The sequence below is a fragment of the Corvus brachyrhynchos genome, unplaced genomic scaffold (assembly GCF_000691975.1).
Source record: "Corvus brachyrhynchos isolate BGI_N302 unplaced genomic scaffold, ASM69197v1 scaffold258, whole genome shotgun sequence".
Classification (NCBI taxonomy): Eukaryota; Metazoa; Chordata; class Aves; order Passeriformes; family Corvidae; genus Corvus; species Corvus brachyrhynchos.
In genome coordinates, this window is record NW_008240122.1 from 3,047,813 (window position 1) to 3,059,932 (window position 12,120).

The following is a 12,120-nucleotide window of genomic DNA, read 5'->3' on the forward strand; positions in this document are numbered from 1 at the left end:
GCCCAGTTCAGTGTCTCTACAGCTTGTACTGCAAGAAAATGAACATGCTGCACCCCACAAAATTCAAATGCAAGTGGAGGAAAATCACAAAGAACAGAGAACAACAGTGCCACTGTGCTAAGGCATGTTGGAAGTTTAGGGTCTTTTAAATGTAAAAATGCACTGAAGGTAAATACAAAGATTAAACAAACTTAGATTTCTTCAGTATCTTCAAGAAGACAATTCATTGCCATGTACCTTTGCTGTTTATAATTAAACACTGAGCACTGCTAAAAGCGTGTCCAAATAGTCCTACTAAATTCCTGAATTTGACACGAAGCCACAGCACAAATATAGATTCATTTTGTTGCCCATGAAGACATTTCCCTAAGCCTTCTATTTACAGTTAAATATCCTGCCCTTTCATATTCAGATTCTTCCAAAGCCATCTTAATTTGTCTGACATTTACACAGAAAGTTGACATGGTTGTACACTGTCTAGCACATAAGGCAGAACCATTTCTGAATAATTCTGGACACGCTTCAAAGAAATCCAGTATTTGTAAAAAATTTTCCAACATATTGCCCAACCATTAGCTCTGTCAGATTTTTGCTACAGTTTCTTTTCTGAAGGGACTTGCTGCACAAAGGAACTCCAGTATCACTGCAGAACTGTCTCACAGCATTATCCTCTATGTGACACAGCTGACTTCCGCCTCATAGCAATGCAAAATTGTGTATTTTGTATATTTCATTTGCTACATTTCTAAACCCCCTCCAAACACACTGCTTTTATACACTGGCATCACAGCATAAACCAGCAATAATGCCCATGTCACACAACAAGTATCCAACTGCCAGAATTCCTTAATTTCTGAACTGTCTGGTTGCCTTGGAGAGGGATTAGGCCTTCATCTCAGTTATTACACAGCCTGACTCCACATACAGAAGTTTAACAACAGAAATAATCCCAGGCAGCTGAAAGAAAAAAGGTTCAAGGTCCAACACCTCAGTTCAAGAAGAGAATGTACAGCCTCAGCTTTGGAGCACTGCACCCGCTCAGGTTCCTCCTACCTGCTCCCCCTCTCAGCTGCCTTTCAGTAACACACATGCCAACTGGCTCAACTCTTCAAACCAAGGGTGTGTTTGCAAGTATATTGCAAGAGGAATGCTTGTATCTCCTGTCCATGTTGCTTTACATTGAGGTAAACTACATGCAAGCAGTAATGGGAAACCTGACAGGATGGAAGGGTCAAAGCTCCAGAGCAGGAAAAGGGAGAGTAGTACTAGGTGGACAGAGAGAGTGAGAGAGAGAGAGAGAGAGAGAGAGAGGGAGAGAGGCGGAAAAAAATAGGGGAAGGGGGCAGGATGTCTTTCATTTTGTTAGTGTCAACGCTGCCAACTTCACCAGAGCCTGCAACCCAACATCAGACAGAGTGGTGACCCTTCCATGGACTCTGGGAGCTGCCCATGCACTGACCTTCCAACTGAGCAAACTTCCATTTGTATTTTGCAAGGCCAGCACAACTTCTCTTTATATCTTCATCTTTGAAGGGGAAAACTACTTTCATACAAAAAACATAGCAAAGCTACTCACTCCCAGAACTACCAGTTTGCAGAGACTGTGATACAAGAGTCTTTGGCAACAGATCCTCTTTTTCCGTACATATCAAATACTTCTGCTTTGGAAGCCTTCTGGATTACTTCTTCTTTTCCCATGCAATTGTGAAAGACTGGACACTGTGGCTCATCTATTTTACAGAAAGTCTCTTTAAAATTGGACGTCTCAATGGCAAGGCCGTCAGCAAAATAAGACTGTCTGCATATTTGCTTAGCCTCAGCACACCAGAAAGCAAATCCTTCTGCATTCATCTTGTGCTCCACATGCTCTCCAACACTCTTTTTTCACACAAATATGTACAAAAGGAAAGAATGCTCCAGTCTTATTACAGTGCAGTGGAAATAGTCCTGCTTTCAACTGCATCACTAAGAAATCTTTCCAGGCTTTCATGTAAATGTTTTCTAGTCTGCTTAGCTTTAAGTAAACTCTTTCCTTTGGCTTACATCAAAATATGCAACTAAACCAGAAAACCACACTGGTTCCCGAAGTAAATGTCAGCCTCTGTTGTTAAGATACAGTAACGACATACTTCTATTTACAAACAAACATCACTGTACAGTTTGAATGACCAGCTGCTGTGAGAAGGGAGAACAAATTTTGGCTGACCAAAGAAGGGTCCTGGCAAACAGCAGTTTTTCCAGGATGCTGACAGATGCAAAAGAGTCCCCAAGAATTAAGTGGATTTAATTTTATTTGTTTCCCCCTTAAGGATTGCTTCATTTGTAGAACAGGAAGAATTTCAGCCTACTTCTAGTACAGGAGACATCTTACATGACCACTTGGTTCTCCTCAACACCCGACACAAACATTCTCAATCCCTTTATGTCCCCTACACTGATATATGCATACATCAGCTATGTCACAGCATCTCAGTTTGAGGGGCTGCTTTTTTAATCCTATCAGTCAGGTATATGAAGTAAAACGGTCTTTCACCACCTGAAAATAAAGAGGAAAGAAAGAGGGGCAGAATAGAATCAGCAGACTGGCTGAATCTCCAGTCACAAACCACCCCAAAATTCAGCAGCTCCCAAACCTGCACCCTGCCTCTCTTCTGCTCTTCCCTGCAGTGGCAGGCAGGACCTATTCAGTCTGTTCCCAGAGTAAGCAGAAACATAGAGCAAGGACAGAAAAATGTCCCTGCTCAGGGAGTAACAAACCGTCAGCTGATGGACAGTTCAGCTGATCTTTCACCTCAGAGATACCATAGTCTGTTCAAAAGTGAGAGAAGTAATGTAAATTCCTTCCATATTTAAATCTAAACTTGCTTCACCTCCTTGCAGGGTTGATACATTTCTGTAGGATTTGGTAATTTCACACTGATTATCTAGCTACTGCCAAGTGGACAACTCTCCTGATCATCAGGGCGGGCTTCCTTCCGTACATGTGATTAGCATACCTTTAAGTATTTGCACACTTCTAGATAAATATTGAGATTAAATCCTGTATGCAGGCCCTCGAGCATCCAAACTACCATGTTCCTACTAGAGGCTCCAGGAAAAACAGAACAAAGCAGGGGAAAAGGGGGAAGTTACTACCAGCACCAGAAAACTTACTGACATTCTGCAAGGGCAGACAAAAACTACAAGACCAGAAATAAAATGCTGCTGTGCTTGCAGTATATTGTTATGGGAAGGGGGTCCAACCATCAAAAATATGGATATTCATCATCATTCACCAAGATCTGCAAGAAAGTGCAATTGTTTATAAACTGAGGTTAAAATCCTCATGCACTCTCAAACTACCATCCACAGACATCTGAAGAGATCATACGAATAGGGAGTAGGCTGAGAAGTAATCAGTGCCAAGAAGAGATTTTCCTAGACAAATACTAAGGAAAAGTATTTTCTTTCTTATTTTTCCTTTTTATTAAAAGTGGATTAGGCAAAGTGGATCACTGCTAAATGGAAAAAAAACCACAAAGAGAACAGAAAAGTCTGTTTCATTACACTGCCATACTAAGGTGACTGCTGATGATCATAAAAAGGGCATATTTTAAGCAGGATGTTTTCTTTTAAAGACATCTGTAACTTCTTCAACATCAGAGACTAATCATCAGAACTTTCAATACAATTCAAAACTACAAACATGACTGATTAACAGAATCTACAGGTAATTTATTATTGAGGACACAAGCATCCCATTGCATTTTATACAGCACAGGGGAAAGTTTTCAAAGAAAAAAAGAAGGGAAAAAGAAAAAACATTTTATCTGGACACTGAGACAGCTGTTTTTTCTTACAGCTTCTCTCTGGCTCAGCACTGAGTTTTCCAGTATTTTGCATTCATATAGAATCACAAAACCCCATGGAGACAGTGCAAGTCAGTCAGTGGTACATGCTGGAATCTAAAGAGAACCTGATTTTGAAAGGACAAGCAGTCTCTGTCTTCACATGGGGACAGAATTTTAACTGCTAACATGAATAAACATGACCAGTTCCACTTTGCCCTAGTGTCACTTATTTCATGCAACACCTTTCCATATTCCCTGTTCAACACGGCATTCCAGAAGTATCATGTCCACCCTCCACAACCCTCCTCTGATCACTGACTCTGCCATCATTCTAAAACACTATTACTTTCCTCCTCCTCCTCCATCTGTGTCACAAGTTCTGCTTCCAATGCTTCCTTGTCAGTGTTGGTGTTGCACACATCCATCTCCTTTCTCCAAAAATTTATTCTTTTCAGCCTAGGTCCATTTGTTTTGTTCTTCTGTCTCACACTAACTTTTGTTCTGTCTTTGGACCACCTCAACATCCGTCACTTGTTCTGCCTCTGGCATTTTACTGTCCAGGCAACTCCCAGTCACTCCCTGTGTCTTGGACCTCCAACAATGCCACCTTCAACTTCTTCATTCTCCTGTCTGCAGTGAATTAGAACACCGAGTACCTAAAAACACTTCCTTTTGACTTGTCTAATTTAATGTAAGTAGGCACAGTGCATTTAGATGATCCTGCAAATATGTTTTAAATCTTTACCTTCCTTAAGTCAAGATAAAAACATTTACCTGGCACCACAGTCAATACACCAGCAAAATTTATATAATTTCTGACATAATAAGTAAAAACTGCCTTCAACTTGTCAAGAGTGAAATTAAGTTTAAGCTAATTAGACCAAATAACCAAAACACGTGTTAACAAGCTGCCGGTGTTTTTATTCAAATAATTCTTTGGCCACACTTCTTAAAGATCTAGGTAAAGAAAATTAAAGAATGGCTAAAATAACCAACCTAGTTATCCCGGTCAAATTTTTACCATTCAAAAATCATCAGTTTTCAAGTTAGCCTGCAGGAAAAACTTGGCTGCCATTTAGCTTCTTTCCAAACTAAGAAAAGATTAAGAAGTATGATACAGAAAAAAGTGGCTACAGCCTTCAAATGCTATTTGAAAGACCTACAAATCATGTAATTCAGGCAAACATTGAAGAGAGTCCTATGTAAAGACCAGTTTGTGCTTTCATGGCAAAGCATCGCAAAGCATCCAGAAGTTTGGTAATCCATATTATTTCTATCAATGTCTTTATAACTTCTAATTAAAAAGGAGAAATATAACCAAGAAAATAGTATTTGCACTGTATGTTATTTAAAATAGTACTTTGTTGTATTTGAGGACAAAACCAGCAGACAGTTGAAATAATAGCTCATGTTTCTGATCACATACACACACACGTGCAGTGCACAGTATTATTTGCAACCATTTCTTTAGTTCATGAGCAGAATTTAAGAATCTTAACCAAGCTACATCTACAGAAGGTTTAGGTATTTGGAAGACAACAAGAAAATGGAAGTATGTTTTTGCAAAATTTAAGGGAAGAAAATATCAGTGAGAGTGGCATACTGGCTGCTCCATTTTGGTATCAAAACAATCTCTTTATGAATAGGATTAAGCATGTAAATACTAAGTAACTGTTCCCACAGTTGACAAAAATCCTGGAGTTTGGTTAATTTCAAGAACTTTTATAAATTCTTCCACCTCAAATGTAGAAAGGAAAAAATGCCTGGTTAGAATACAAGTGGCATCTTTTCCTAAATCACTGATTCATCCTATTTGACATCCTGTTTAAATGTTTTCTCTTTCCCACCAAACTTGAATTTTGAAGACACTATGCTTGACAACAGGCCAAACCAGCCAGCAGACTGACAGCACACAGGATAAAGCAACAACTTGGCAGGATTATCTTTAGCAAAATTTTCTTTCATCTTTTCCCTCTTCTATTCTACATCCTATTTCACTTATGTTCACAGGGCTCTATCAACAAGTGCCATTTTTTGGAACACAACCCTGGACAAAATGCACTTCTATTAGTCAAGTATGTTACAGAGAGTTGCATCTGTTTTTCCCTTCATGAAATGACAAAATAGTACAAGAAAACTGTTTCAAGACATGAGCAAGAAGGAAAATGTGACCACTTTGTCCTGTGGCATTCTTCATCTGTTACAGAGAGATGCAGCATCCCAGATCTGAGCTTTCACTGCAATTCAACACTCTGGCTCCTGCGTTCCCAGCACTGCAGATCACAGTAATACTCTGGTCTTGTTGTTTTGCTTCAAACACCAGTTTCCAGAAGATTTGAAAGCAGGCATGTGTATCACAGGTCCTCTCCGAAGTTCACTTATTCAACAGAGGAGTATTATTTACTGAAACAGTGTATCACAGCAGAGTCCTGAATTCCATCTCTTGCAAAGCCCATCTCTGAGTGCACAGAAGAGCGTGTAGCCTCAGACACATGGATGGATCTGGAGCTCTACAGACCTCTGCTTCTAACTCCTGCTGATCAAAATTTGTGAATTTGCAAATAATTATACACACAGCTAAGGCTGGACATGTTCTCACCTGGACTTGGGGTCATTTTTCCCACCCCAATATGCCTACAAATGTTATTTTATTCCTCCTGTAATGTTTGAAGCAGGGTACAAGTGCCAGAATATCCTCTGCAAGAGGACTGCATTGCTCTCCCATTAGAATGCAAAGGCCCTGGGCATCTGTGATTTCTGGTCTATAAAGACAGTTAATGTGGAGAAAATACATCAAAGAGGTCTGCAAGAACAAATTCCCTGGATGCTATTAATAACTATTAATAGTGACAGTAGACATCAGCTCACCAAATAATCCTACACCTGGTAAGAACATTCTTTACTCTCAATAAAGGTAAAAAGAGTATTTTTATATTTTAACTTTTTTCTAAGGCTTGCTTCCAACCAGAATTGATAACAGAATAAAAATATTTTTAAGACTATTTTATAGTCTTGGCATTATGTATTGTCTCTGCATATCTTAAAACCCTCAGGCACATCAGGAGCTGGGGAAAAAAGTTCTAGATTTTGCCTATCACCTCAAGGAAACAAAACTGTCTTTTCCCAGTGACACAAATCAGGCAACACTTCAATCCAATCCAGCAAATTGGAATAAGTGTGAGCTTTGGGTTTTTTTTATGTTTAAGATAAATAATCATCATTTAACCAGCAGTACATTTTTAGCTGGACAAGATGGTTTTGGTATCCATTCCTCCCTCCCTTCCTTAGCTGACATTTTAAAGTGGACATTTTTTGAATTTGTGAAGTAAATTCTCCATGGGCTATCCTGCACTTTAAGAGACAGATTTTATTAATTGAAAACAACAAATCACTTACAGAAAATAATCATAATGTAGGAAAGGCCTAGGCAGAGCTGTACTCTGAAACCCTCTTTGTAATTGTAGCCTCTTTAGACAGGCATAATCAATTAGAAGTGGTCTGATTTTAACCAGTTGCAGACTCATTTACATTGCATTCCCATTTCTGTTGATGAAAATCAGTTTCAGCCTGTGGCCTGGAACTCATATACAGCACTTCCTGGGGCCTCTTAGATAAACACATCAAGAAACAGTTTTATTTGGATTTGTCCCTCACCCTTTGTTCATTCAAACAACTTTACAAATCAAGATTAGAACTGAGAAAAATTGGCTCATAACCAGAGATACACATACATGAGTAAGATACTTAATCTCAGAAAAGTATAACGCTTCAGTTAATAATCATATCTTAAAAACATTTAAATGGAAGACTCAAAACATGCAGTTTTAACTGGTGAGTTTAGTCTTTCTCTTACTGTGTCATGGGACACTCAGTTTCTATTTAGTATAAACACATTACTCCTTCCTTTCAGAAGGGCTTCTTGCCTGAGATACATAAAATTGTCCCTAATGTATCTTCAAGTTTTCAAAACAGTACTTTCAGCCTAAGTTTTTACTCTCTGTAGACACTGCCTGAACTATGTAATTTTAAACCTATGTAGGAATGAAACTTTAAAGCAAAACAATACTAATGAACTATCCCCAAGCAGAGAGAATCTGCAAAAATAATTGCTTTCCTTCTGCAGAAATTGTACCTTACAGCACTCAGGTCTGGTACAGTCCACATGAGGTTTGAAAAATAAATGAATTCACTACAGTCAATAATCCAGCCACAGCATGGTGCAGTCCCTCAGGCTCAAAGGGCTATTCACAAGTCAGGGGCATTAAAAAAAAGGAGGGGACTTTCCTGGTGTGGAGAGGTCTATAAAAGCCTTTGCAATTGTGCAGCAATTGTTTAAAAACCAGAACAGACAAAAAAACCCCAAGGATAACTGAAATAGGAAAGAGACTGATAAAGGAAATGCAATACCCACTAAGTAAGCAAAACGAGGAGCCCTTCCCTGAAGTACTGGCTGTTCCTTCCTAAAAGAAAATACAGAAATAGAGCTGAAGGGTGAGTAACAAGAACAATCAGAAGATGAAAAAAACTTCTTATGAAGAGAATACAGAAAAACTAGGATGATTCATACTACAAAGGAGCTGAACAGAGGTCCATGATTTAAAAAAGTGTAAAACTTAATATTCCCAAAAGGATCTATCTTTTAAAAAGAAGTATTCAAAGTAAAAGGGTGATGAGCCCAAAAATGGCTGAAGGAGACTTTGGGGGTTGTTTTTGCTTATTTTGTAGTTGTGATACACAGCTAGACTTTTTAATGTACTGCAAAGGATTATCACTAAGGTCATTGGCATATGAGGATTTCAAAAGCTTTATTTTGTAGTAATAACAAAAATAAGTAAAAATATATTGTAATATAAGAATTTGTTGATGGTAGATATGGCTTACCCCCAAAAAAACCAGTAAAGAGCCAGGAAAAAACTTATCCCTAGAGACATGTTATATTAAAACTGCTTTAGATAAGGCAGTGCATTTCTTCCTATAAAGCACGAGGCCCTTGCCTAGTCACAAACAGTGGGCAGTACCTGGCAGAACGAGACCTACAGTGCAACATCAGCTGGGAATTTCCTTTACTGAACAGCATATCTTGACACCTGAGATCCATGAGAGAGAAATGACTCTCCTGAGGACATGAAAGATCAGACTTGTCTCCTGGAGCTCCCAATAACCCGATCCCTGTTCCTCTGGTATAATGGAAGTCACCTGACACATACCCTCTGTACATCTGCCCTTCTGTTTTAAGGGCTAGTTCTTCATCACCTGTCTGAAGAAGTTGATTTCAGGTAATGTTCATCACCAATTTGTTTTCCTAACAACTATCACTATTTGAACTGCACATTCACAAGAAATCATACCAATAGCAATTTCAGAATTAGAATGCACTACATCAACTAAAGGTCTAGGCAAAAAAAGCAAAAGGAATTGGTTTTTAAATTAACAGTGCCCACAACATGACTATCTGAAATAAAGAACAGTTCCAGTGACTTAAATGCAGTGTTGAATGAAATTACAAAACTATTCTTTAATTGCCTTCCTGGACTGACAAGGTAATTTATTACTCACTTGTTCATGAGAAAGGAACAAAACAGGCCCACAAGGAAGCTACTTACAGCTGACTGAAAGCTGCCTACCCACTGCCACCTGTGAAAGGGTGTCCCTTCCTCCATACCTTTGTTTTTCTTATTGTTTACAGCTTATTTTGTACTGTTCCAAACCATAATCTACAACATTAAAACCGAGAGTTCTGACTGGTCCTTCAAAAAATTCCCATTGATAAAGAATCAAAATGAAACAAGAAACTGAAAAGAGCTCTCAGAGTTGTCTCTTATAAAACTTCTAAACATGAGAAAACACTTTCCCTGAAACTATTTCATAAAGGAACATTTCTGTGGCATTCTGGAAAGGTTTTAAGTAGCAACAGTCCAGGATTTGGATTTTGGATCAAAAAAACATTTTGGAACATGGGAGAGGATCTTTTTTGTTGTTAGCCATTCTAGGATCAGGAATACTGCAAGATCATAACTTCAAGCCTTGTCATGGAGCTGTACCTCAGTCTTCTCCTCAACAAAACCTAGGACTAGCTCTTAAGAAGGCAGAATAAAGGGCCTTCTTCTACAAAGCAGCTAAAGGATTCCAGAAGGCAGTAGATTCCTTGAGCACAAGTAATATACTATTGTTTCTCCAGATTTAACAGAGCTCAGAAACAGATACAGATATTAAATCCAATGTATAGAACAGCACATTTGACTTACCTTGCTTTTGAAACTTCTCTAGGTGAGTACTCAACATCACAAGGATATCAAGACAGGCAGCTCTGGTCACCAAACAAGGATTTAGCCTAAAAAAAAAAAGTTGTAAAGATTAAATCCTTATAACGTTATGCTCAGAAACAGCAGTCAAACAAACTAGTTTGGCATGTCTATTTTAATTAATGAAGATAAACCACTGGTCAAACTAGACTGCATGTATCAAATAATTAGACCAAGTTAACCAAGCTTCACTTCCTGGTCCATTCTGTGTAGCAGTTTCCCTCACAGAATGGCAACACCTTCCTCCTCCAGCCATTCCACTGGCAGTTGATACAGTTCGGTATTACTGGATGAACCAGCTTGTGGTAGCAACTACAGTGTCTTTGTTTTGTTTATAGATATTGTGTGCAACGAAATGCAGCAGCAAAGAGAAGTCCTCAGTTCTTACTGTTACAGCTCATAAAAGAGAAACTTCCCTTGCAAGGCACCTGCTACACCTTTTTAATGGCCACAGCTCTCACTGTTCTGATGAAGACCAGAAGTGTGCATGTTTTTAAAATCAGACATCTCTTTTTCCAAACAAGAATATTTGGGATTTTGCGTATATAATGGAAATTGATAATAAGCTACCTTCTGCTCTACCTCTTCAATTTTCAAGTGACAAACATCTATTTTCTCTCCAATTAGAAAAACAAAATTAGGTTAATAACTTCATTTTTCTTTGTATTACTATCACTGAAACATATTTAGCCATGAAAAATTTTTTAAAATATAACTTCAAATGTGAACAAACAGGAAATCTAGTTCAAAACACAGAAATTATTCTGAAGAGCCCAATGGGACTTGACCTAAAACAAAAACTTTCAGAATCAAGCAGCACAAGCTTGAAGTATGACTAATTCTGCTCAGTATTTCATTTTTATTTTATCTGGCACTCTCTTTGTATGCTTATCTTGATGTTTGAAACTCTTTCAAAAAATTGTTAATTAAAAATGTTCCAACAAACATTCTGAACTCTAAACATCTTTAAAATTCAAGGAAAAAAAAGCTTTTTCAAGTAGGATATGTGATCATGACATAAAAATGAAAGGTTTGAGGTTCTTACATAGTTTGGCAGCTGTATTTGCCTATGGAGAGTTAGCCTATGAACCTGTTAAAAAAGACAACTTAAACCAGAAACATTGCTCTCACCTTCAGTAATAAACACTGCAATAAGTCTAAAATACTTATGCTTTCTTTTACAGTCTACAATGTTAGGCATCCATATAACACAGAGCAGAATATATGCTACCAGGATCTCTCTTTAGAAGAGGTTTTTTCCTTCTTTTGGGTAGAAAGAGACTTTTTGGACACTTTCTTACTAGTGAAGTAGTCTAGGTTCACACCTCCCCAAACTTCTTCATGCTTGTCTGCTACCACTTGCCTTAAAAGCACAAGAGCTGCCTGCTGAGAAGATGCACATCAACAAGAACCAATGCCTTAAGAAGCCAAAGCAACTTTAATATGGCCTATTTTTGAAGAGCTGTATTAGGCACACTTAATTTCTATCCACCCTGGTTAAGCAAAGATCTTTCCTGTATCTTGGTTATCCAGTTGCTGCCTAAGTTGTTCTTCACAAATGCGTGTGAAAGCACCACCAAGGATTACTCACGGAGTTGAGAGCTCAACCCCTGAGAAAACAGAGGGATTGATCACTCAAAGGCTCAGAAGAAAAACAAACCACAAGACATCTCTCAAAAATGGATGAAAGCAGCCACAGCAGTTTTCAGTCAATATGAAGAATATAATGGGCCTACTGCATTTCAGCTCCCTCAAAAAATGGAAAACTTGCTTATTATTCCATGTTTTCCGTGGAAAAGAAAATTTCCAACATAGAAACTGTGCCCTGGGCGAAACATGGCTGATGTAACTTTTACCGAAGAAGAGGCAACAGCAACACTGGCATGTTTTTTATTCTGGTCCAGCTTTTAAGCACTTACCACTTCATTTTAAGTATGTACATATGCATGTTTTGATTTTGAAATGAGACTTTTCTAGGATAAATGCCA

General features: G+C 38.3%; 1 protein-coding gene across 2 annotated transcripts in view; it reads right to left on the minus strand.

The window, feature by feature from the left end:
- Nucleotides 1-12,120, minus strand: part of THADA (THADA, armadillo repeat containing) — a 218,808-nt gene that overhangs the window by 36,361 nt on the left and 170,327 nt on the right. For both annotated transcript variants that reach the window (XM_017744780.1, XM_017744781.1), the window contains exon 32: nt 10,076-10,161. In XM_017744780.1, coding sequence (XP_017600269.1) covers nt 10,076-10,161 — 86 coding nt within the window. The remainder of the gene's footprint in view (nt 1-10,075; nt 10,162-12,120) is intronic.